General features: G+C 42.4%; 1 protein-coding gene across 3 annotated transcripts in view; it reads right to left on the reverse strand.

Moving 5' to 3' along the window:
• Positions 1-27,500, reverse strand: part of LOC123520860 — a 1,438,509-nt gene that overhangs the window by 395,510 nt on the left and 1,015,499 nt on the right. For all 3 annotated transcript variants that reach the window (XM_045283505.1, XM_045283504.1, XM_045283506.1), the window contains one exon: positions 21,515-22,135. In XM_045283505.1, the coding sequence (XP_045139440.1) occupies positions 21,515-22,135 (621 nt within the window). The remainder of the gene's footprint in view (positions 1-21,514; positions 22,136-27,500) is intronic.

The following is a 27,500-nucleotide window of genomic DNA, read 5'->3' on the forward strand; positions in this document are numbered from 1 at the left end:
ACTAAAAGAAAAGGGAATAAAGAATTTACACTTACGTAACACATGGAGAAAAGAAATATTAGTTAAGTAGAATATTGCACGAGGCGGATCTCAGTAAAAATAAATAAACAAATAAATAAATAAATAATAAAAAAGCCATAAGGAAAAAAAGATTAAAAGCAGAGGAAAAGAAATGAATGTAATGAAAAGAATGAAAAGCAAAAACTATGTATCACTTGAGAGAAAGAAGCATTCGTGACATAGAATATAGTATGCATCATTCCTCATAAAAAAGAAAAAAGAAAAAGCAGGAAAAGAAAATATGCATATATAACGCAGAACATTCCGTGTAGTTTTTCTCATACAAAACTAAAGAAGAAAATGACTAAATGAAAATGGAAATGAAACAAATATTAAGCAAGAACGAGAATATTACATGTGCTGAGCCTTTTAAGAGCTTTTGAAATGAAACTCAAGAAGCGCTAGGAAAAAATAAAATGATGCAGAATTTCAGAAAATATATAAATGTAAATAAGTATTCATGTGACTAGGTAACATGAACCTCCACCTCTCTCTCTCTCTCTCTCTCTCTGTGTGTGTGTGTGTGTGTGTGTGTGTGTGTGTGTTTTCACTGTTTGATCTGCTGCAGTCTCTGACGAGACAGCCAGACGTTACCCTACGGAACGAGCTCAGAGCTCATTATTTCCGATCTTCGGATAGGCCTGAGACCAGGCACACACCACACACCGGGACAACAAGGTCACAACTCCTCGATTTACATCCCGTACCTACTCACTGCTAGGTGAACAGGGGCTACACGTGAAAGGAGACACACCCAAATATCTCCACCCGACCGGGGAATCGAACCCCGGTTCTCTGGCTTGTGAAGCCACCGCTTTAACCAATGAGCTACCGGGCGTGTGTGTGTGTGTGTGTGTGTGTGTGTGTGTGTGTGTGTGTGTGTGTGTGTGTGTGTGTGTGTGTGTAATTCACTGTTTGATCTGCTGCAGTCTCTGACGAGACAGCCAGACGTTACCCTACGGAACGAGCTCAGAGCTTATTATTTCCGATCTTCGGATAGATCTGAAACCAGGCACACACCACACACCGGGACAACAAGGTCACAACTCCTCGATTTACATCCCGTACCTACTCACTGCTAGGTGAACAGGGGCTATACGTGAAAGGAGACACACCCAAATATCTCCACCCGGCCGGGGAATCGAGCCCCGGTCCTCTGGCTTGTGAAGCCAGTGCTCTAACCACTGAGCTACCGGGCCGTGTGTGTGTGTGTGTGTGTGTGTGTATAAACGACGTAGCGTTCTGGCAATATCAATAAACGTCTACTACTACAATAAATACTACTACTACTACTACTACTACTACTGCTACTATCGTTGCTACTATTGCAACTTACAAAAAGGGAACTTTCAAAGATTACACAAATTTCTGAATAGGGATGATTGGTGGATGCAAGAATATTCTACACAGGGATTGCCACGTGTAGACCTAATGGTTACTGACACTTTCCCTCATTTCCCTATGTTGCCAAGTGCTTACATAATGTTGTACTACATTACAAGCAAACTTTACAATTACCAACACAAAAACAATAATATTTTCTAATCATCTATCACCATCATTATCATCACAATCTAAAAAACAATATCTTTCTTAATTCTCTATCACCATCACCACCAACTGTCATTAACATCACAGCCTGAATCACCACCAACTGCCATTCACAATCTCAAAAACACAATAACAATTTCTATTTCTCTATCACCATCACCACCAACTGACATTAACATCACACCCATCACCACCAACTGTCATTCACAATCTCAAAAAAAAAAAAAAAAAAAAAAAAAAAAACAACTTTTAATTGCCTATCACCATCACCACCAAAACTGTCATTCATAAAAAAGAAAAAAAAATCTTATCCTCTATCACCATCACCACCAACTGTCATTAACATCACGATCTAAAAAATGTTAGTCCATCGGTAATAATTCCGAGGTGTGTAAAGGTATAGATGAATCAAAGGTATATATTTTGCATTGTAAATTTTTATCAGCATATCGTGTAATGTAAAACCAACTGTGACCGCTCAATGATCCCTTCTCTTGTTATGGGTCAGTACAAGAGCCTCGTCACAATGCACCAGGCCAGGAAAAACTTCTCCGATCTAATAGTATTCATAAAGTAATGTATTAAGCTCAAATTGATATAAAAAAAGACACATACGTATACACTATTTTCTCTCCCTACTTATCCTGTACACATTATACTCATTTCTTTCCTCTACCAAGCTCACTTATTCCTCTTCACTTTTCTCCATAATGTATTCCAAGCAACCTATTCTTCCTTAACGTATTCCTCTACAAAAATAAACGAAAAAAGAAAAAGAAAAAACGAGAAATAGAAAGTGCAGTAAAGAGATCTATTTATTTGTACATTTTAGCGATTTCAGTTCAATGTATTAGTGAAAATATCAGGCGAGCAATTCTGAGCTCAGCGTCTTGATACGGAGACTAGACTTTTATGTTTCTCCTCCTCTTCCTTCACCCCCTTCCCACCTCCTCCTCCTCCTCCACCTCCTCCTCCCCCCACCACTTCTCCCGTCCCATTTTTATTTATCCAACGATCTTTCTCCTCGCCCAATTTGTGTTGGATGGCAGAAACATTAAATTGGGAGAGAGAGAGAGAGAGAGAGAGAGAGAGAGAGAGAGAGAGAGAGAGAGATGCTGGATTTACAACGTTCAATGCTAGAGAAAATCTTATCGGATTGGCAAAGCTTACAGTGACTGCCGCAGAACCAGCCTCCGCATCTCTCTCTCTCTCTCTCTCTCTCTCTCTCTCTCTCGCCCCTTAACAAGCCCTCCCTTCGTATTGGAGCCGTTTCTTGCCTCCCGTCTATAGTCACAGGGAGAATTTCACTGTTCCTCGTCCTCCTACGCGAACTCAATTAGGTGGAACGCAGTAATGGTGTATTCAAGAGCGGTGGTGGTGGTGGGGGTAGTGGTGGTGGTATAGTGGAGTATTGTGTGGTGTTGTTCTTGTCATTCTTTATCATTATTATTATTTTCGTTCCTAAAAGCCTAAAGGTAATTGGTCTATATATATTTTTTTTTTTTGAGATTGTACGAGATTGCCGTTAAATAATAATGCTAAGACAGACAGACAGACAGACACACAGAAAGAGAGAGAGAGAGAGAGAGAGAGAGAGAGAGAGAGAGAGAGAGAGAGAGAGAGAGAGAGAGAGAGAGAGAGAGAGAGAAAAGAATAAAGAAAGAAAGAAAGAAGAACTGAAATGCCTTAAAAATACGCGAATAATATTAGTCACCAACATAAATAAAAATAAATAAAACAAGAATACGAACAAGAAACCAAAATAACAAACAACAAACATCAACATTGTCAATTGCACTAACGACAATCAGGACCACCACCCTCACCACTCACTCACCACACCACCACCACCACCACCACCACCACCACCACCACCATCGAGGCAAACACTATTATCAAGTCTGTATCAGTATTTCAATAAACCGGGTGAAAAAAAAAGGCTAAATCCACGCGTATTTCATCCATTTCAAGTATTAATACACCTCTCTAACAGCATTTATTCCACTCCATTCAATAACACACACACACACACACACACACACACACACACACACACACACACACACACACACACACACACAGGGAATCAACACAATATCATTATACTTAAAACATCTCTCTCTCTCTCTCTCTCTCTCTCTCTCTCTCTCTCTCTCTCTCTCTCTCTCTCTCTCTCTCTCTCTCTCTCTCTCTCGTCGCAGTTGGATTTGTAATTTTCTCGACGAAGAAGGAAATATTTTTTCCCTCTTCGGTCCAATAGGCTTTTATTGTTCAGCTCCTGGACCGTAAAACAAAAGCGAGGGACACCGACTCTCTCTCTCTCTCTCTCTCTCTCTCTCTCTCTCTCTCTCTCTTCCATCCCTAATCTTTAATCTTTCTCCGTTCTTCTCCGCTCACCGAATTTCTCCTCTCCTGTTTTTCCCCTCACTTTCCTCTTGTCCTAATCCCTCTTCCTCTTCTCTCGCCTCTCAGCCCTTCCTTCCGTCCTTTTTTTTTTTCGTTTCTGAAATCCATTTAGTTTGCCAATCTTCTCTCACATATTTCCACACAACCTCCTTGTTGCCTTGCCTTGCTTTCCCCTTGCTTTCCCTTACCTTAACTCTCCCCTTCCCTTCTCTTCCATCTGAAACACTATCCTTCCCCTATTTCCTTCACTCAAAGGCACGGGTTTCCCAAGGTCATTTCCGCGCACTTTGAAGGCAACTCCGTAAATACCTTTGTTACCGTCAGTTCATTCCATCAAGTAGTAATTCCAACGCGGGAGGTAAAGGTTGATTTCTGCCGCCTACTTCCTTCCTAACCTCCATTTCCCTCCTTTCCTGCCACTTCTCCCTCCATCCACATGTTCCTATCGCTTTCTCTCTTCTTCTCCCTGGTGCCGTATCCCTCTCCACCTTTCCCATCCATACGCCCTTAAAGAGGATGGCGGAGGGCTTGTGACACACCTCAACAACATCGCCGCCCTTCAGTTTCCAGAGTTTCTTTTGGGTCGGTCCGTGTTGGCGTGACTGACTTCTTGCCTTCTGTTGTGGCCGCGAGTGTCAACGCTGGACTTCATCACCTACTGTTTCCTTTGTTTCCTTACTGCTACTTTTCCCTGTCATAACTGGTGAAAGGTATTGTTTTTTCCTTTCTATGCATTTTACAAGGACTCTGTTTCGTTTGGACTACACAGAATGGCGATATAGTAAAGACTCGTAAACTGGAGAACATTTTTTCTTCTTCCATATCTATCTCATATTCTCAGTGTCCTTTTGAAGCAGACTTATTTCTTTTCTACTCTCCAAACCGTACCTAAGAGCCATTGGGATTTAAAAATTGCTTAAACCACGTCTTGGATTTTCCTTCCAAGACATGACTGGCTATGGACATTTTATCCTCTAGTTCACTAACAGAACATGCCTGAGCGGAATTTTTATGAAGTCTTAGCATGAGGATGACAGTTGCTTTCGAAACATAAATGGAGATGACAAATATAAGTACAAAAAAAAAAAAAAAAAAAAAAAACACACACACACACACACACACACACACACACACACACACACACACACACACACACACACACACAAACACGTACAGTATCACGTAAACAAGCGAAGATATGAAAAATGTTAAAGTGAAACTGAATGAAGTTGCCTCGTCACGCTCCTCTTGAATACGTCACAAATTGGGCCTAATGGAGAGGAGGAAGATTATATAGAAAGCCACTCAAGGGGCACATAATGGGAGCTGGGGTCGGGAAGAGCACCAGCTTGTGATATCATCTGTGTTACATTCACCATAGAATAAAATAAACCTTTAAAAGAAAATCTGCGACTACTACTACTACTACTACTACTACTACTACTACAACCAACACCAATACCACTACTTATACATACAGTCCTCTTTGTCCTCCCTCTCTTACTACTACTTTAACCACTACAACAACAACAACAACAACATCAACTACTACTACTACTACTACTACTACTACCACCAACAACAACAACAACACCACGACACTCCCTCTTCCCCCTAACGGAACAATCAGACATAGAAATCACAAAAGAACATTCACGAAAGACACAGATAGAGAATAAAGAGAAAGAAAAACATAACTGGGGTTGGGAGGGGTGGGTGGAGTGGGGGAGACAAAACAACAGTCGTGGAAACAATCACACAGAGGAATAGGAAACAGAAAACAGAACCCACGAGATGGAGATAGAGAGGGAGAAAAAAAAAAAAAAAAAAAAAAAAAAAAAAAAAGACGAGCGAGAGATAGAATGAGAAAGAAAAAAAAAAAAAGGAATGGAATAACACAAATAGGAGGCATGGAAACATAAATAAAAAGGAAAATAGATAAAAAAAAAAAAAGACCGAGAGATAAAATGAGATATAAAAAAAAAATAGAGGGAAATAAAATAACACAAATAGAAATCGTGGAAACAAAAAAAAAAAAAAAAAAAAGAGGAAAAGAAAAACATTCACGACAGAGATAAATGAAAGAAATGAAAAAAAAAGAAAAGACAAAAAAGGGAACTGAAAACCACGTAAAATAAACATCAACAACACAAATAATCCTTAAAAAAAAAAAAAAAAAAAAAAACTGAATACACCATCACATAAGGAAACAAGAGAAGTGGAAAACAACAAGAGTCCTCCCAGCGACAAGCGGCGCCCCTTAATTTGCAGTGTAAAGGAATAATGTCCTCCTCAATTGCGGCCGAAATGAATGTACGCAGCCTGTATCCTTTTATCTCCCGTACAAAGATAAACAGGAGCTTTTATTCACAGCAGCCGCCAGACACACACACACACACACACACACACACACACACACACACACACACACACACACACGTACGCATCTCTACCACTTTCTCTCTTGACACGAAATGAGAGAGAGAGAGAGAGAGAGAGAGAGAGAGAGAGAGAGAGAGAGAGAGAGAGAGAGAGAGAGAGAGAGAGGAAATGATTATTAAAAACGTTAAAAAGAAAAATTTCTCTCTCTCTCTCTCTCTCTCTCTCTCACACACACACACAGGTACACAAGTGAGAAAAAAAAATAATCAGGCAAAATACAAACAGGTAACGAGAGCACACGTGTCGACATTTTTCAAGAGTATAATGAAAAAAAAAAAAAAAGAAGAAAAAGACAGGAGGAAAAATAGTGGTACAAAGTGGGTATGGAAAGCGGCGGGTTAACAGGAGGCAGCAACATCGTTCGTTTATTAGCGAGGAAAACAGAACCTGACTAATGACACTGAATAAAACACCTGCAAGATTAGGCCCAGGTGTGTTAATTACCAGAACAATTAACCTTTCCACTACCTGCCCATCAGGCTCCTATCCCACCGGAGAAAAGTTTCGTGTCTCTTTAAATTAACGACGACTCACAGTTACCTCCTCGTCCTCCTCCTCTTCCTCCTCCTCCTCTTCGTCCACGTCCTCATCTTTCATATATTCCTCATCCTGTCTTTTTTTCTACTCTTTTCCTCCTCCTACTCCTCGTCCTATTTCTCTTTCCTCTCCTCGGCCTCTTCCTTGTCCTTCTTCCATCTTATTCTTTTTCGTCTTCATCTTATTCCTCGTCTTCCTTATCTATCTTCTATTCACTTCTCCTCCTCCTCCATTCCATGATACGAGCAATGATAGTGTAGAATGTGTAATATCTTAATATTCACCATTGTTCCAATTACTTATTCTCTGCATGAAAAAATAATAAAGGGAAGCAGCAAAAACCCGCACAGGTCTACACGTGTCAGTGGCTCTATGGAACATTTCTACCTTTTCTCTCATCTTATTCATATTATTAGTATTTGACGTGAAATTTTCTTCCTCTCCCTTAGAACCGCTAACTTTCCGCTCGTATGTTTCTTTCGCTTTTTTTTTTCCATACTGTTCACAAAGGAGGGAGAAAGACGAGGCGTCCCTGATAAAAATTAACTTACTTACTGGGGCCTGACACACCCCTTTGTCTCGATTTCCCCATCACCCGTCTTCTTTTTATCCATCCTGCCTCCTTCCGCCATATTCTCTTTTTTCTAATATTTTTTTCTCGTTCTTTTTTCCATGTCTCCTTCCCCCTCCTTCGCAGCTAGCCTCTCCCTGCCCCTTTACCATTCTCCCCTTCCTCCTCCTCCTCTTCGTCTTACCTACTGCCAGACTGGCTCTAATTAAATTTGGATAATTATTTCTGGTATAAAACACAGCGAGAAGATCATTACGAGTTAATTAAATGCAAGACTCCCGTCCAGGCTGAGGCGGAGACTAGAGTCTTCCATTGTTAGGCTCCAGCGAGGCCGACGCGAGCACCGCCGAGACGCCACCACCGCCACCTGCCTCACCCACGCCCAGGTGACTCATTTACACGGTTAAAGATGAGTCTGGGTTACAGGTACATGGTCACAAGTCGATTAATTAACATGTCATATTCATTTCAAATTACTATGCTTATATTTTGTTTCATTCAGTTGTAGTAATGGTGGTGTTGATGTTAGAAGCACAAATTATTTTAGTAGTAGTAGTAGCTAGTAGTAGTATGTTTTTTTTTTTTTGTTAGAAGCACAAATTATTGCAGCAATAGTTTCTTTTTTTTTTTCGTTATGGCCTATAGTGTCTGTAGGCACACTTGAAGAGCATATGTGGGAAACGCTGTTAAGCTTCCGCCCATTAGTGGCGCAGGCAATTTTATTTATAGTGGTACCCATAGCGTATCTTTGGCGTATCCACCTAGAACCTGGGTATCACCATGTAGGTAACTTTAAACCACTCGACAAATGGCACAGCTTCAAAGAGACATGTGGTGGGATTCGAACCTACCCGTGGACGTCTGCCTATCCCACGCTCACCACCTTATCCACTACGCCACAGCGTAGTAGTAGTAGTAGTAGTAGTAGTAGTAGTAGTAGTAGTAGTAGTAGTAGTAGTAGTAGTAGTAGTAGTAGTAGTAGTAGTAGTAGTAGTAGTAGTAGTAGTAGTAACTAACATCTCAATATAATTTACATGAAGCTTAGTAGCGCATTAATATAATTCATGGCAAGTCTTTCATTCGATTACAGTTACAAATACGTCAGTCTGATGCACCTAAAAGACAACAGGTGATAGTCTGGGCCTTCATTTTTACTTGTACACCACAACAATGGGCTAATCACGGCGTTAAATAATAATAAAAAAAGTCACCAAACTCGTTGCAACTCATAATTTAAACCATATCTATTTACTCATCAAAATTATTTCAAGACACATCTTCAAATTCAGTTGACACATTAGGCTCTTTCCTTATGACACAGGCATCTCAGTGAACTTACCCCCTCCTCCCAACCCTTTCTGTTGCCCTTGGCTGGGAGGTAAAAAATAAAAAAAAAAAAAAAAAAAAAAAAAAAAGTTTGCCCTGTCCTTTACATCCTCAACAGTAGCATCCTTACACCTGATAATTATTCATGACTACATATGGAGCAGGTCAAAGATTTCCCCACAACATGTTCCATTCTTGTGTGCCAATTACAGATCTTTCCAGGATATCCCAGACAAAACTATCTGATCTTCTACCAACATTTGCGTCACCAGAGCGTCGTTCCTGTACTGTCAACAAACACATAAACATCAACCGCTTCAAGGATTGTTATCAGGTAAAACGAACACAGTGAGTGGACACACAGACGGCCCCAGCACGTGACATACAACACCGGGGCAACATAAAGCGTCGACCAATACAACACAACACAGTAAGTTACCCAGCTGACGCACATCCACTCACAGTGAGGAGGAGGAGGAGGAGGAGGAGGAGGAGGAGGAGGAGGAGGAGGAGGTGGTGGTGGTGGTGGTGGTGGTTCCCTTGTTGTTTCTCCTCAAACCTCCTTCATCTAATTACGGCAACTTAACCCTCTGAGACTGCATTTATCTCCGCCAATGCAACTAACTCCTCCTCCTTCTTGAATCTACGTATCTTTTTTCTTACCTTTCTTTTCTCATCATCATCGAAACCAACAACAACCACAACAAAAAACACCATCTTTTTATATCATCTTTTATAAATTGACGTAGTTATTGTTCCATGAAATGAGATAAAACAGTACTGCCATTACAATAACAGTTTCCATCCCTCCTCCTCTTCCTCCTCCTTTAACATATCTCTCGCTTCCTCTATTACCTTCGATAAAACAAGAGAGAGAGAGAGAGAGAGAGAGAGAGAGAGAGAGAGAGAGAGAGAGAGAGAGAGAGAGGTCAAACTACATATATCATACTTTGAAAATCACATTGTGGTTATCAACATGATTTAAGATATTTCTGACCCTCGGTGGACAAAGGCGTACTCTCTCTCTCTCTCTCTCTCTCTCTCTCTCTCTCTAATTGTTTTCATTCTGTTAAAATGTTTTCTATACTTTTTTTTAATGCAATTCACTTAGTTTTCCTATCCTGTCTTTGGTATGCTTCTACATTTATTTATTTTCTCCGTTCCTGATATTCCTCTTTTTCCTTTATTTGTCATTCTGTTCTCATTCTTTCCTCTCCTCCCTATATATTTCTTTTTTTTATTTTCCTCGTTTTTAATACTTTTTCTCATCTCGCGAAACGCTTTTTGTAATCTTCAACTTCTATTTCTTACTGAGATTCCGAACCTCTCTCTCTCTCTCTCTCTCTCTCTCTCTCTCTCTCTCTCTCGCTTGTTTGCTTGCTTTTCGTTGCGTCTTTTTCAGCGAAGCACTTGTGTTATTGAGATATGACTTTACTTCTTATTCCACTTTCCTTTTTCCTTTTTCTTTTTCTCACATTCTATTTTGTAAGAATTTTCCTCATCAGCGGTCTTGATTTTCACTCTCCTTCTCTTTATCCTTCATCTTTATTTCTATAGTCTTTTTGTTTCGTTCAAATCTCTCTCTCTCTCTCTCTCTCTCTCTCTCTCTCTCTCTCTCTCTCTCTCCTGACCTCATTCTTTTATTTTTCACTCATTTTCTGTTTTCTATTTGCTTTATCATTTTATTTCCTTCACTCTCTTCAATTTTGCAATTTTTTTTTTCTAATCTTGAAGATGATCTATTTTCTTTTATTCACAATCTTCCCTCTTCCTCTTATCTTCCTTATTCCTCGAAGACTTCACAATTTTTTTCTCTTCTTCGTCCCATTTCTTATATGTATTCTTTTTTTTTTCGTTTTTCCTCTTTCATTTTCTCCTTCCATCTCATTCCCTTCTGTCGCAACCATCCTCCACTTCTTATCTTCCTCTTTCTCTTCTTTTCCTTCTCCTCCTCCTCCTCCTCCTCCTCCTCCTCCTTCTATTTCTCCTATTTCTTCACTTCTTTTTTCTTTCTCTATCGTCGCCTTTCTCTCTCTCTATATATATATTTTTTTTTTCATTTCTTCCTCCACCATTTCCATCCTTTACTATCTTTGGTCTATCTTTTGCTTCCTTGTTATTTCTTTGTATACATTCTTTCACATCATTTACTTATTTTCTCCATCTCCTTTTCTTCATCCTATTTTCCTTCTTTTCTTTTTTCCTGCTCTAAATTTTTCTATTATAACACCGCCTATTTTTCTTTCTTTTCCTCTTGCTGTTCCCTTTGTGTCCATTTTTTTTATTTAATTTCCTCCTCCTCCTCCTTCTATTCTTCACCTTATTCTATTTTTTCTTTCCCTTCTTTTCTATTCTTACTTTTAATCTTAGGTCTTCCTTCTTTATTGTTCCCCTCCTCATTTTCTTGTCATTTCTTTACTTTCTTCCATTTCTCTCTCTCTCTCTCTCTCTCTCTCTCTCTCTCTCTCTCTCTCTCTCTCTCTCTCTCTTCTCCTCATCCCTTTTGTTTCCACGTCTTTGTTTCACTCCTCTCCTTTTTACTTTTCTCTTTCCCCTCCTCTACTCCTCATGTTTCCCTTCCTGTCCTGCCAGTATTCTTCTTTCTTGTCCTCCTCCTTCCTTATCCATCTGGTCGTTTTTCCCATTCTTTCTGATTTCGTGTATTTTCTTCCTCTCTCCTACTCTTCCTGTTTCTCCTCTCGCTCCTCTTTCCTGATCTCCATCTTGCGGTTCCTCCTGATTTATTTACTCGTTTCTTCATCATCTCTTTACTCTTCCTGTTTTTGTTTGTCTCTCTCGCTTATATACTTACTGTTTCTCCTTCTCTCCCATCATCTTTTGCTATTTTCTGTTTTTCTTCAGCTTCTCTCCTTTTAGTTTTTTCTTTTCTCGTTTCTTTATTTCGTGTTTTCTTGTTTCGTCTCTCTCTCTCTCTCTCTCTCTCTCTCTCTCTCTCTCTCTCTCTCTCTCTCACATAGTGCGCCTTCGTCCGCTGCGGGGGCCACAGATCCTCCCTTTATCGTGGCCTCTGGTCGGAAATTACTTTTGACCCCCTGTTGGTCAGTGGTGGAGGCCGCCCGCCGCTCCCCGCCGCTAGTGCTACTGGTGGTGGCGGTGGTGGCCGTGATGGTGGTGGTGGTGGTGGTGGTCGTGGCAGGCGGGGCACTGGCTAGCTAGGCCCTGAAACCGTGCAGGATGTGGTCTCTTCCTCCGTGCCCTTTCTCATTGTACGCTTCCTCTTCACCTCCCTCTCTCTCCCTCTCCTTCCTCGCTCTTCTGTTGTTGTGCTGTTGTTACTGTTCCTCCTCGGTGCTTTATTTACACCTATGCATTGTGTTTCTCTTCATCTACTTCCCTCTCTCTCTCTATCTCTTTCTCTCACTCGTGTTGTTATTCATTGTTGATTGTCTTTCTTGTTTATTTGCCTGCATGATATTTTTGCTTTAATTCTCATATTTGTTATTTTAATCACCGTCTGGTTCTTTCTTATTTTAGTTTCTTTCTTTTATCTTTCTCCTACTCGTGTTGTTATTCATTGTTGATTGTCTTTCTTGTTTATTTGCCTGCATGATATTTTTGCTTTAATTCTCAGTTATTATTTTTTTCACCGTCTAATTCTTCCTTATGATAGTTTCTTACTCTTATCTTTTTTTATTCTTTTATCTTTTTTTAATATAATATTTGACTCGTACTTCTATCGAACCTAATTTTCATGTACAATCTTCTATCATATTCCTTCTTTCTCTTATTTATCTATCATTAATTTCACTTTTTTTCTCTGTATTAATTTTCTTTTCTTTGTTTCATTCTCAGACTTGTAATGATCACCCCACCGTTCCTTCGTCCAACATACAAATCCTTTTCTTACCAACTCTTCTTTCCCTCATCTATCTTTGCCAACACGCGTCAGTACATCTAAATAAACAACGCCACGTGGATGAATTCTATCAAAACAGTTGAGACTTTACAGGAATCACGCTCTGCTGTTCATCATTTTTCTCCTGTACCTTCGCTATTCCATATTTCACACATTTTCACTTGCCTTAACTTCCTCCAGTACCAGGACCCGTCTTCAAATTCCTTCTGTTTATTGTTTGGTGATTTAACACAGCTTCAGAAACTCATGTGGAGATTAAAATAGTGCAGAGAGGGGCCATTAATCTTATGACTTTTATACACTCTTCTAAATGTCAATATAATGGTCTAATCGTACATAAATCTCAAGGCAAAAATGTGTCCCAGTACAGAAGGGGTTAAAATCTTCGCACCAATCCTCCTCCTCTTCTTCTTCTTCTTCTTCTTCTTCTTCTTCTTCTTCTTCCTTCCTCCTCCTCCTCCTCCGTCATCCTCTCAACCACTCTTCGCCAGCCACTTGGGGTCTACAATCAATCACCTTTCCCTTCCCTTCCGCCTCTTCCAATCAATGGTACAAGTTTTCTCGATGAGCCTCCTCCTTTATTCCTTCCCATCATTCTCATCCTTTTCTCCACCTTCAAGTTCCAACACCCTCCCACTTTCTCTCTCTCTCTCTCTCTCTCTCTCTCTCTCTCTCTATCCATTAACCCTTCCACACACAAAACTTCGTTCTGCATCAAGCTTTTTCCAGTAGTAGTAGTAGTAGTAGTAGTAGTAGTAGTAGTAGTAGTAGTAGTAGTAGTAGTAGTAGTGATGATGATGATGATGATGATGATGATGATGATGATGATGATGGTGGTGGTGGTGGTGGTAGCAGTAGCAGTGTGCCTCATATCACTTTCATTCTCTCTCTACGTTCCTTTTACCGTTGATAAAGATTTCTAATTTCACTAATAAAAAAAAAGACAGACTTTAGAATAAAATGCCAATAAAATCACAGGGCTACCGTACAGACACAGCAGGGAGGAGGAGGAGGAGGAGGAGGAGGAGGAGGAGGAGGAGGAGGAGGAGGAGGAGGAGGAGGAGGAGGAGGAGGAAAGATTAATGAATGAAAGAAAATAATGAAAATGTTGAACGAAATAAAAAAAAAAAGTGATCATAGAAACGGTACTAGGTAGGGAAAGAAATGTAGAAGAATGAAGGGATAGACTACACACACACACACACACACACACACACACACACACACACACACACACACACACACAACGAGGCAAAGTTGATGTGAGTTTGTTTGTTGGCTCCAAAAAAGTCTCTCTCTCTCTCTCTCTCTCTCTCTCTCTCTCTCTCTCTCTCTCTCTCTCTCTCTCTCTCTCTCTGCAGCAACAATACATTTTTTTGTCAGATCTATAATACCGTTCTTTCCATCCAATCAAGCTGAAGATGAAGGGATGAAATTCACAAGGTAGTTAAATATACAAGATTTACTATGGCAGAGAGAGAGAGAGAGAGAGAGAGAGAGAGAGAGAGAGAGAGAGAGAGAGAGAGAGAGAGAGAGAGAGAGAGAGAGAGAGAGAGAGAGAGAGAGAGAGAGAGATAAACGATGACTGACACGATAGCAAACAAATATATACATAAATAAACAAATAACACAGGAAAACATCTCCACATTACGAAAACTTCACCATCATCTCCATTAATCTTCCAATTCTCCTCTCCATTAGACATTCATCTCCTCCACCACCTCTACTTATAAGTACATCTTCCCTCCTCCTCCTCGTCGTCGTCATCGTCGTCGTCCTCCTCCTTCTCCTCCTCCTCTTTCTATCCTTCTTTAACCTTCTTCTTTATCCTCAGGACTTTGTAAGTATGCGGTTGAGGAGGAGGAGGAGGAGGAGGAGGGAGTAAGTGAAAGAAGAATGAATAAATGAAGATTGGTCAGTGAAGGAAGAAAGTAGCGAAGGAAAAAAGGAGGGGGGAGGAAAGAAGGCAGGAAGGAAGGAAGGAAGGAAGGAAGGAGGGAGGGAAGGAGGAGGAGGAAGAGGAAAAGGAGGGGTTGGAGGCAAAGGACGAGCGTGGGATGGAGGTCACGTTCAGCAGATAAGAGAAGAAAGAAGCTGCCAGACTCTTTTCTACAGCAGAGTAATAATAAACATAAAAATGAATGGTGCAAAAAAATTACAGAGCAAAAAGGCGCCAGGAAATGTGGGTGAGCAGGAACATTAATCAGCAAATGCACGCGAGGTTGTGAGTGAGCAAACGCGCCCGTCCACGTACACAATCATGCACGCAAACACGCACCCTCTCACGGCACAGCACAGCACGGCATGGCACGGCAGGGTAGGTATGATACGATTAGATCAATGCTGTATGGTGTCGTGCGATGCTGAGCTCGTGACTCTCATCAGTAATGCACTCGTCCGTCATGTGCACGTACTATACTCAAGTACACGTTAACTGTAAGGAAACAGGACTCGTATTCTCAAAACACTTCTGCGCTTCACCTCCACTATTTCAAAAGGCTTTATTTGAATTTCCACCAGTTTTTAGGGTGTTTTTACGATCCTAGAGGCAGAGTGACAAGATTTCTACATTATCATCTGGAAAAACACTCTTGAAAACCCTGCTAATCATCTCTGTGGCCTTGGAAAATAATCGTGCTGCGAGACCAATGCGTTTCTGAATACGAACCCTGAGGCTTACAAGGAGTATGGTACGGTGGACTCGTGTGTGTGTGTGTGTGTGTGTGTGTGTGTGTGTGTGTGTGTGTGTGTGTGTGTGTGTGTGTGTGTGTGTGTGTGTGTGTGTGTGTGTGTGTGTGTGTATGTATGTATGTATGTATGTATGTATGTATGTATATATATATATATATATATATATATATATATATATATATATATATATATATATATATATATATATATATATATATATATGTTACACCGTTTGTGAAATTGCCCATTTCATGAAATGGGCAAACCCAATTCATGAAATGAACCTAACCTAACCTAACCTAACCCAATTCATGAAATGTGCAATGGAGAGGCCATTTCATGAAATGGTTAGGTTAGGTTAGGTTAGGTTAGGTTAGGTTCATCTCATGAATTGGGTTTGCATTTCATGAAATGGGCAATTTCACAAACGGTGTAATATATATATATATATATATATATATATATATATATATATATATATATATATATATATATATATATATATATATATATATATATATATATATATATATATATATATATATATATATATATATATATATATATATATATATATATATATATATATATACGTATGAGGAAAATAACAATCCCTTATAACACAATGGTTGATCATAAAGTCTTAACCTCTACAAGTACTGGAACTAATTTTTACATCGAGTTTTGGGTATGATCAGACGATTCTATTGACATCAGGAAGGGTCTATGAAGGTCAAAAGATTAATAGTAAGTCTTCACTATTCCAATCGCCACACAAGTTTCTGAAGTTGTGTAAAATCGCCAAATAGTAACCAGAATGAAGATGAAAACGCGTCACGGTACTGAAGGGGTTAAGCTGTGTTATAAGGAGTATAGTAAGGTGGACTCAACTTGTATACCTTTATGTATGAGGAAAATGACAATCCCATATAACAAAAAGGTTGATCATAACGACTTAAACCTGTGTTCTGAAAGACTTCTTCATCGCGTCTCCACTACTTTCAAAGGACTCTAATTGAACTATTATTGGTTTTCACTGGTTTTACTATGATTGTAGCGACAGGTCATCATGATTTCTAAATAAGCAACCGAAGAAACAATCGTAAAAATCCAGCTAGTCGTATTTATAGCCTTGGAAAACAGTGAAAGAGCAAAGCGTGTCGGAATACTAGTTTTACTTCTACTACAGTTTATTTTCCATTGTCGGACTGGCCGAGCAAATTATGAAGCGAATAGAAGACAAGGATGCGCTACGTCAGTGACGATGCCTCTTGACTGGACATAAACTGACTACTTTCTGGCACCAAAACAACGAGTTCATATATGATATTAGATTAAATTAGAGAACGCTGCCTCTTCCATCTGGATTTATTTTATTCTTTTTTAATGTTGGGAAAGCAGTCATGAAAAAAACAAAAAAACTCATAATACCTTAAAAAAAAAATTAAAACAGGCTGTGAGAGGAAAGCCAATTTCATTTCTGCAGTGGCCTTGTCTTTTACGAGAGGTTCGTGTGGATTAGTATACAACCTTATCAGAGAGAGAGAGAGAGAGAGAGAGAGAGAGAGAGAGAGAGAGAGAGAGAGAGAGAGAGAGAGAGAGAGAGAGAGAGAGAGAGAGAGAGAGAGAGAGAGAGATTTTTTCAGGTTCTCTTGTATGTATTTCATCACCATAATCATGAAAATACTCTTGAAAACACCAATAACTTCCACTAAAATTTATGCAGAGTAGTGGAGACAGACACCCAAACGTTTGAGTATACTAACCTTAAATTGTGAAACCTGAACCATTGACTCAAAACCTGCGATCTACACATGGACAAACATTTCTCGAATTCTTGACGCTCACTAAAGCTTCAGCTATAAACCAAAACACAACGATCTAACTTACAATACAGCTACACCGTCACCCGATACCTCAGGAAGTGCACCTCTTCTACTCGTATGTCTTCAGTAAACCTTAATCTATGCCGGTGTGCACTACTATCTTACCATCTAGCTTACAATTTACTTAAAACATCACCCAAAGGATCATATTCTGAAAACACTTCTGGCCCGCGCTTCCACGACGAGCAGTCAAAAAAACTTAAATTGAAGTGTTTTTTTTTTTTTAAGTGAGTTTTATCGTTCTAATGACAAATTAACAAAACTTTACACAATCAACAGATAAAAAAAAAAAAAAAAATCTCTGGCCTTTGAAAACTGTCATGGTGAAAGAGTTGAGCGTTTTTTGCATACGGGCCTAAACATCAGGGGGTATCCACGCCTTTTCAACTTGTATACTCTTCTCAGAACCCCGATCCATAACTCTATACGCGGGTAACGGGGAACGCGAGCACGGGTGAACAGATGAGTAGGGCCCCAAACAACACAACGTACATTCAACCATTTTGGCAGTAGCAGCGTTCAGCTCGAGAAGGGACCCGACAGGAGCCCTCCCCGTGACGTCACTCTGATTGCAGGCGGTCGATCTGGCGGGGCGACAGAGTAACCTGCCTTGATTTAATGGCCATTCTGATGCTACTAGTTACGTGAAAAGATGTCAACCAGTTTGCCTGCTTAGTGTTCAATATATCAATGACCTTTTGGGAGTAGAAACACAAAGGATTTCATGACACACTAGCTTTAAGGTGACCCTCCCTCCCTCCTTCCCTCTCCCTCTCTCTCTCCCTCACGTCAGATACATGCGGAGGGAGGAACAGTGGCGGGAGGCAGGAGAACAGAGGTGTCAGGGAAGGGGAAGCGGCGGCACAGAACACTAGAAAAGCAACGCCAAGGAACGACCAGACAATGAAGGAGCGACGGCCTGGAAGAGTGGAATTACAGAATAATGGTGACGTAGCAAGGGAAGGTAATGGTCCGGAGGAGGAGGAGGAGGAGGAGGAGGAGGAGGAGGAGGAGGAGGAGGAGGAGGAGGAGGAGGAGGAGGAGAAAACGACGAATACGACAAAAGATAACAGCATTAGATGGACCGAATCTCGAACTTTGTATATTGATGATCTTTAACAAAGTTGGCGCAGGTGTGTGTGTGTGTGTGTGTGTGTGTGTGTGTGTGTGTGTGTGTGTGTGTGTGTGTGTGTGTGTGTGTGTGTGTGCGTGTGTGTGTGTGTGCGAGGGGTATTGTGGTGGTGCTGGTTCATGAAAAGCGAGGGGTACGTGTGAGTTATTTTGGAGCCTGCAAATTAATTTATGACTCGTAAATCAGTACTCTATGCATGCATGTGGATAATAATTTTGTTGAAACAATTTCATCATATCTTTAGCGAGCTGTAATGGAGGGAGAGGGGGGGGAGGAAACGTAGGCACCTAGCAACACGATCTCTCTCTCTCTCTCTCTCTCTCTCTCTCTCTCTCTCTCTCTCGCTAACACGCTGATAAAAACGTCCCCGCTACTGAACGGACGTTCAGGGCGCCGCCGTCGACCCAGGGAGCTACAACGGCCCATTTCGCACGACAAATGCTCTTCACTTTATCGTAAATTCCAGATTCACAACGACACATTGATATTGAAGCCTCGCTCCACTTCGCTCTGGCTCGGGTTCTTTAACTGGCGAGCTGGGTCGCGAGTCGGCGGGGGGCAAATTGGCTCCGAGTGAGGTCGGGGCCAGCGGCAGCCGGTAATGGTGTCCCGGACGCCGAGGGTCGGTCAGGGAGGCGTAAACTAGGTGCACGGGCGGAAGGAATGGCTGGGTGGCAGCGCCTCCACCTCGCGCCTCCACACTGACACTATTTACAGATCCTGTTATGACCCAGCGGTCCTGTGGTGTTAATCCGCCGCCAAGATGTGGCCGCGGGCGTGGCATCCCGATGCTCTCACGCAGGAAAGAAAAGTTCCCACAGTACGATGTTTGCTCTCCAGGGGAATCTTGCCATTCCCATTCCAAAGGACACCCTGAAAAGGATTTTTCCCGAGAGGTACATCCTGCCCTTTCCAGTCCTGGAAGTGTAAGTCGCCCCGTCTGCTGCCACGCGGGAGTCACTACGGAAATTACACGACGAAGATTTTTTTTCCAACACTCTCTTGACCACGCACTGCTGCGCCAGACATACGGGGCCGGCCAGCAGCGGAAGAGAAGAGGAGGTGCGGGCAGCAGGCGGCATACAGACATACACGGCTGTCAGAGAACAACAAACCATTAGAGCCTCAGCACCGCCGACCATTCTGCGGGAGCGACGCTAACTGGACTACAGGGACGCTCCGGCCCCTCACTAACACCAACGAGAATGAGCGTCGGCTGGCGGTGCTCGGCCCTCAGCAACACGACGGCGAGGATCCATGGTGCGCCGCGAAGAGAACAGTCATGGGCCTCGCTGTCCGTTTCTCTTTTGATTCTGCCTTTGCTCTGTCTGTGCGCCTCTCCTCTCTTCCCCTTTACCTCCACTTACCAGAACTGTGCATACATATTTCACACATTTTCACCTGTCTCGCTAGCAGAGGGAACACACCGCACTGCCTTATCCATCAATTCCAGCCCCTCCCCCCCTTCTCTCTCTCTCTGAATGAGCAAAGGTAAGTTCCAGCATCTTTTCACCTACCACCTCGCAATCCACCAACAGAATTCCCACTGCTTGTACAGCTAGCTAGTTCATGCCCTTGTTCCGTCCAACGGAAACTTGAAGAAAAATAATAACAATAATAAAATAAAAATAAAAACAAATCTGACAAAGGTTAATATTACTGAAGCCATCTGTCCTTATCGCCAAACCGCGCTCTCGTGTTCCTGTCTTCCAGCCAGTCACTGAATCTTGGTACGAATTCTGTCCACATTCAGCTGCTAGTGTCTCATGATGTACAGGATTTGAGTACATTTTTTGTTGTGAGGCATGCAGATATATACCAGTCAACAGGCAAGACACACTTACGACAATCAAGAATATTCATGACATATAAATAAATATACGTTATTACCAAAGAAAGTTTTGAAAATGCATCAGCATTATCGGTCACAAATCAGAAGTTCCTTAAAGGAAACACGGTCAGTGACGATGGTATCTTGACTTGAAATAATGTAAACCTATTACTTGGACTTGAAAGACTTAATTTACAGTTTACAATTTTATTACCATATCCTTAATCAATTAAGTACTAAAAAAATAAAACGCTTATTCATAAGTTGGCAAATCTTAATTTTTCGTAAAGATAATTCCCAGACATGGTTAATTTTATTATTTATTTAATCACTCTTCAGCAGGACACGAGGCACTAAGGGCGTGGCGATGCTACTGCCGCGCCAAGATATCCAGGGGTCTCCACCGCCGTCACTCACGCCACGCCAGGCTGTCCAGAGGCACCTCATCCAGCGCTCACTACGCCACACCAGCGCTGTTTATTTTCTCACAGACAAAAGAAAATGAAATATTGTATTCTAAATCGAAAACTGATATTTACTTTGTACTTGATGCACGAAACCAATAACTGAAATGTAGTAAATATAGTTTTTCTATTCACAGAATGTTTGAATCCAGAATCTACCATATCATATATATATATATATATATATATATATATATATATATATATATATATATATATATATATATATATATATATATATATATATATATATATATATATATATATATATATATATCATTGGTCCTTAAAATAACAGGAAGAGGCGGCGGCGGTTCGGTGTTGGGGGTGAGAGTGAGGGGTGAGGGCGAGGCCAGCTGGGGGCGGCACTCAGGGGCAGCGGGGGTAGCACAGTCAACGGTGCTTCCCGCCACGCCCGACAAGGAAACCCTCTCCCCTCCAGCTGTTCCCTTCACCGCCCCGCGGCGCCCCCCACCCTCCCCTCTCCTGGCTTGGGACGGATCCTTCCCCTCCTCCCGCCGCGACTCTAATAAAACTCCTGCGGGTGGATATTCGTCCTCCACGGGATCCTTAAAAGGGTCTTTGAGGGATATCATTTTGGGCCACGAAAATCCACTTTATAGAACGCTTTCTGGAGTCATTACGTGCGTCTTGAAGGCCCACCATTTTGGCAGGCTCCGCCCCAGACTGGCGGCTCTGGACACAGGAAATAAGGCCTAACACACGCACTGGGACTCACCTCTCTTTTAGCGGACGTGTCTCTGGGGTAGAACTGCAGGACCTTTGGTGTGTCGCACTTTCCGGACTTGAGGACGAAGACTTTACTGGTGAGGACGTGAAGGTCTCCCAAGGGCGTGGTGAGGCTCACGGTAAGAGTGTACGTGCCGGGCAGTAAGTAGGTGTGAGTCTTGGTGGGGACTGTGGTGTTGACCGGCTGCAGGAAGCTGCCGCCGAAGTCCCAAGTGTAGGTAATGTTCGTGCCGCGCCCGACCAAGACTGTGTAGTTTCTCGCCTCATACACAAGAACAGAGTCATGGTCAGCCAAGCCTCTCACATTTCCAATCTCTTCCACCACCAGCACGCGCACCTCCTGGGACTCCACGCGGGAAATCTTATTTTTCACCCACACTTGCAAAGTCACTTCGCCTGGCGTGGGAAACAGAAGGTATATTTCGTCGGTACTTATCCAATACTCGTAGACGCTAAAGAAGAACTCAGTGGTGCGCTGGGCTCCTAATGGGGAAACTACAGCTTTGAGAGAGGCGTTCTTGTTCTTGGGAAGGATGATGTTTGTGTCCTTGCCATCCACGAGGAGCTGCACTGCTGTTAGTGGCGCTTCCACTGTCACTTGGGTCGAAGCCTGGAACAAAGGAAGGACTTGGTTAGCACCTCAGGTTCAAGCCAGCAAGAAGCTTTAACAAATTACACACACAAATAGAAGAAGAAGAAAATAAACTTATAACATCGTCATCACTCGTACTGCAGGAGTACCAAATCAGCTGTCACCTTCTACCTTTTATTAAGCTTGAATGTGTCATACTTTGCTACAGCCACACGCATGGACGAAGAGAGAGGACGAAGAACAAAGGAATCACTAGCCACACAAATCCTAATATAAATAAAACAACAAACGTCTTAAATCTAATTCCAGAAAATTGAAGGATATATATCAACACCCAAACTCTCAACCAGTTTGCCACCACCACCACCACCACCGCCAATACCAGCACTCCTCTTCTTATTCTTCCCTCGGCTGCTCACGGGCAACCTATAAATTTCATCGGTGAGTGAGGCGCGTGGCAGAGGCTGACGTGAGAGGACAAGGCCTGCCAGAAAACAATCTACCCCTGCCGAGGCTGAGAACTGACGGGGAAACAGAGAGAGAGAGAGAGAGAGAGAGAGAGAGAGAGAGAGAGAGAGAGAGAGAGAGAGAGAGAGAGAGAGAGAGAGAGAGAGAGAGAGAGATATTAATCACAAACCAATCTAGCACACGCCCCTGCCTCCTTCGTGTACCTGAGGAAACAAAGCCGCCTCTGCACACCTGATAGGGAGCCTCCAGGTGGCCGTGTTTGGGAAGCATTAGGAGATGTAAAATAGGCGCACCTTTAGAGACACGCAGACACACAGGAGAGATGATGTGGTGGCGTACAAAAATACTACAATGGCCTCTGCTGACGTGCTTTATGGGTGGAGGATGATGCTGAAGTTGAGGGCGTGTGGATGGTGTGAGGTGGAAAGTGGTGTGTGGGTGGTGTGTGTTTTTTAGGTAGTCTTTTGTTATTTATTTATTTTTTTTTTTATGTAAGAAGGTCATTGGTCTAGGGCAAAAGTTATAATAGGGCTCAATGAAGGTGTCAGTCCCTATGCAGTACAGTAAGTAAAATTCCTTATTGCCATACTCACCAGTCTCTCTCTCTCTCTCTCTCTCTCTCTCTCTCTGAGGCAGCTGCTCGTTACCACTGTAATATTGTGGCAGCCGCCTGATATTATTAAACCATTAGTAATGTCAAAGGCTCTACCCTACCAATGTAATATGCTCGTGCTCGTGTATAATAATCTTGTTGTCGTTCTTGATTTTTAATTGCGACATGAAAGTCTTCTATAGTGATGATTGTCGAGAAGAGTCTGAATGAGAAAACTGTAAAGAAAAAAGTAGAAAAAAAACTTACACTTTCCTTTCTGAGAGAAGTTCCAGAGAAAAACTATTTCTATTTTTTCCTCTCTCTCAGGAGTTTCCTCAGCTCTTCGTCTTCCTCCAGCTACGTTAATAAAAAAAGAAAATAAACATACAAGAAGCTGCACTTGGGAAATCATCGCGTACTTTATGCGCTATACTGACACAAGGTATAAACACACACACACACACACACACACACACACACACACACACACACACACACACAAACAACACACTTACGTGAACTATCTTACGTAACACACACACACACACACACACACACACACACACACACACACACACACACACACACACACACACACACACACACACACGAGGACCGTCCGTCCATGCCCAAGCTGGAGTCGTGCTGATAATTTAGGGAGAAAATTATATAAAGTGAAGAGATGAGCAATAATGAGGCTGCTGGAGTTTCCATAAGGTTAATACTCCGTGCCGAGGAAGAGCCGCCCGTGTGTCCTCGTGCAGACGGTCCAGATTCGCCCGCCCTCCCATGCGCCATAAATCGCAAGCAGGAGCTCCTTGGGGGGCGTCCAGGGCGGCGGGACGGGTTAATCCCTCTCGGCGGCTGGCGGAGGGCCGACTGTGGCGTGAGGAAGGTGGTGGGCGGGCCGCACGGTGGGCTGGGCGGGAAGGGTGGTAGTGGCGGGCCTTGTGGGAGGCCTCACCGGGGGTATATATCCCTGAAAGCTGCAATAATATCTCCCATAAAATGTAGCACTCGACCAACCCTCAGTGCAGCAGCGATTTTAAACCTTATTTCACGTTCTGATACGACCGTCGCCCCTTTCTCTTCCTTCTGCTTCTAATCCTCCTCCTTCTCCTACCTCCCTTCCTTCCTTCCTTCTCTCCCTTTCTTCTTGCTTTCATTATCCTAAGCCCTTAGCGTGCTGCCCCACAAGACTCAGGGCTGCTGCTGCTGCTGCTGCTTCTCATCCCTCCGAGCTTCTACCCTCACCTCCTCCTTTCCTACTTCACCTCATCTTCTCCCCCTTTCACCTAATCACACCTCGCCTTCCACCCTCACTTCAGCCTCCCTCACCTCCTACTCCTTGCGTCCCTCACCTCCTCATTCCTTGCGTCCCTCACCTTCTCACTCCTTGCCTCCCTCACTTTCTCTCCATTTATCCTCCTTCACTCTCCCTCATCTCTTCACTCCTTGCCTCCCTCACCTAGCTTGCACTCCTTACTTCCTCTCCTCTTGTCCTCCCTCACTCATCGCTCTCTTCTCTCATCCTCCCTCACCCGAAAGGACCCGGAGACAGCCGTTCACTCTCCTCTAGTCTCTCTCTCTCTCTCTCTCTCTCTCTCTCTCTCTCTCTTTGTAATCGCATAGCAACGCAAACTGACGTGTATTCCGATCCTCTTAAAAATTAGGAAAAAGGGAGTCTACAGGTCCTCTCAGACGCCACTTAGGCTAATGAGCACAAGAAGAGTTGGTGTGTGTGTGTGTGTGTGTGTGTGTGTGTGTGTGTGTGTGTGTGTGTGTGTGTGTGTGTGTGTGTGTGTGTGTGTTTTCTTCTCTCACATACACACACACGTTAATCGTCATGACTCATTCTTTGATATGGTGAGAAAAATTTGAATGAGAGGAGGAGGAGGAGGAGGAGGAGGAGGAGGAGGAGGAAGAGTTCAGTAATCTTACGCTCTTAACATCACCCTTCCATCATCTTCATATTAATTGCACATATAGAAAAGGTGGCACAGACCCAATGAAAGTGAAAGGAGGAGGAGGAGGAGGAGGAGGAGGAGGAGGAGGAGGAGGAGGAGGAGGAGGACACGGCTTAGAAAACCAATAAAAGACACGATAATCTCTTTCGAAAAAAAAACACATTTATTTATTTATCTATGCCTTGGTTTTCTTCCTCCTTCATCTCAAAAAAAAATAAATAAATAATAATAATAATAAATAAGTAAATAAAAAGGTTCTAATGTTCCCTTGTCTTTTTTTATTTTTTTTTCAATTTCCCATCTATTCTCCTTGTCACTTTCTCTTTCTTTCTCTCCGTTCACTTTTTCTTCTTCCATTATCCATTTGTTTTCCTCCCCGTCACTCTCTCTTTCTTTCTCTCTGTTTAGCTGTCTTTCATCTATCCCCCCCCTTCCCATCCAGTGCTCTTCATTTTCACCCTTTTCACTCTTCTTTCTACTCATCAGTCTTTCTATTCACCATTTACTCTCCTTGCCACTCTCCTTTTCCTTCTCTCTGTTCACATGTCTTTTTAATTTTTCCTTTCTCTCTCTCTCTCTCTCTCTCTCTCTCTCTCTCTCTCTGTTCACGTTTTTCTAATTTTCCTGTCTATTCACTTCGTCACTCTTTCTTTCCTTCTCTCTGTTCATTTATCTTTTTATTAACTGTCTACTTTCCGTGTCACTCTTTCCTTCTCTCTGCCAGTCTTTCTTCTATTCCACCATATCAGTTCTGTTCTCCCCTCAGCAATGCCTCTCGTCACTCTCTCCTTCCTTCTCTTACTCCAGCACGCTCTTAGTTTCATCTCCTCCCTCTCTGCCTACCATGACCCCTTAACCTCGTTTTCCCAAGGGAGGCACAGTGGGTGGGGAGGAAGAGGGAAAGTTTTGTGTTCTGTTTGTGTATGTTATGTTTGCCTGTGTGCCTCTGTGTGCGTCTGGTGTCAGTGTTTTTTTTTTTTTTTTTTTTTTTTTTAGCATCATCAACAATACACAGCACGACAAACACGACTAATGAAAGCTATTGGTGTTTTGTGTTTTGTTACGTGTTTATTTATTTATTTATTTTTTTTTTTGTGCGTGTGCGTGTAGTTGTGTCATTGGTAATTAAAAAGACTGGATGGATAGGTCGTCAGGTAGGTACTGTGTGTGTGTGTGTGTGTGTGTGTGTGTGTGTGTGTGTGTGTGTGTGTGTGTGTGTGTGTGTGTGTGTGTGTGTGTGTGTGTGTGTGTGTGTGTGTGTGTGTGTGTGTGTGTGTAATCATTATTACTACCACTATCATCATTACCAGTGCGTGCAGTTCTAATCATTATCATTGTTAACATTATTTTCTTCTTTCCTCTATTTTTTTAACTATCACCATCACCACCACCTTCACTACCACTACCATTACCGCCACAGGCACCACCACCTCCACCACCACCACCACCATTACCACGATGATTCACACTTTCAACACTGCAGCGAGGAAAAACAGCCCCCGCAGAAAATTAAGTCCCGTTAGGGCGAGGAACAAAGAGTGAAAAATAAAAGAATGAACTCAAGTGATGACTCAGCCACCACCAGCACCACCACCAGCACCACCACCACCTTCTCTTGCTCCACCTCCTGCTCTTCCACCCTCCACCTACACCAGTGTGTGTGTGTGTGTGTGTGTGTGTGTGCCGTGACAGAGGTCGGACACACACACACACACACACACACACACACACACACACACACACACACACACACACACACACACACACACACACACCTGAGTTTTGGCCATAATGAAAAAAACGTTACTGTATATTATATTTCGCCTCTGCCCACTTCTTTCCTTTCTTGCTTCCTTGCTTCCTTGCTTCCTTACTTGCTTCTTTCTTCATTTCTCCGTCCGTCATGAAAATAATCTTCCTCCTTTTCCGTCTTCGTTGTAATTATCTTATTTTCTTGGTGTTATCCTTCACCCTCCACCTCCTCCGCTTTTAACAACTTTTCCTTCCTTCTTCCTCTTACTTTTTTCTTCCCTTCTCCTCTTTTCCATTTTCGTCACTTTTTTTTTTGTCTTGATTATCATTTTTTGCTTTACTTTTTTTTCCATCTCACCTTCTTGCTTTCTTTTTGCTGTTATTTCTTGTCCTCTTTCCTCCTTCTGAAACTCCTCCTCTCTCTCTTCTTCTCCCTTTTTCTTTTTTTTTTTCTTTCCTACCATTCCCACACTCACTCCCTATCCGCTCTTATCTCTCCCTCTACACCCACACAATCCAACACTATCTCTGTAGACTCCTTCTTTTCCCCTCACTTCCTCCCCTCCCATCTCTGCACCTCCTCACCTTATCCTTCCTTACACGC

This window comes from Portunus trituberculatus, chromosome 47 (assembly GCF_017591435.1).
Source record: "Portunus trituberculatus isolate SZX2019 chromosome 47, ASM1759143v1, whole genome shotgun sequence".
In the NCBI taxonomy this organism is placed as follows: Eukaryota; Metazoa; Arthropoda; class Malacostraca; order Decapoda; family Portunidae; genus Portunus; species Portunus trituberculatus.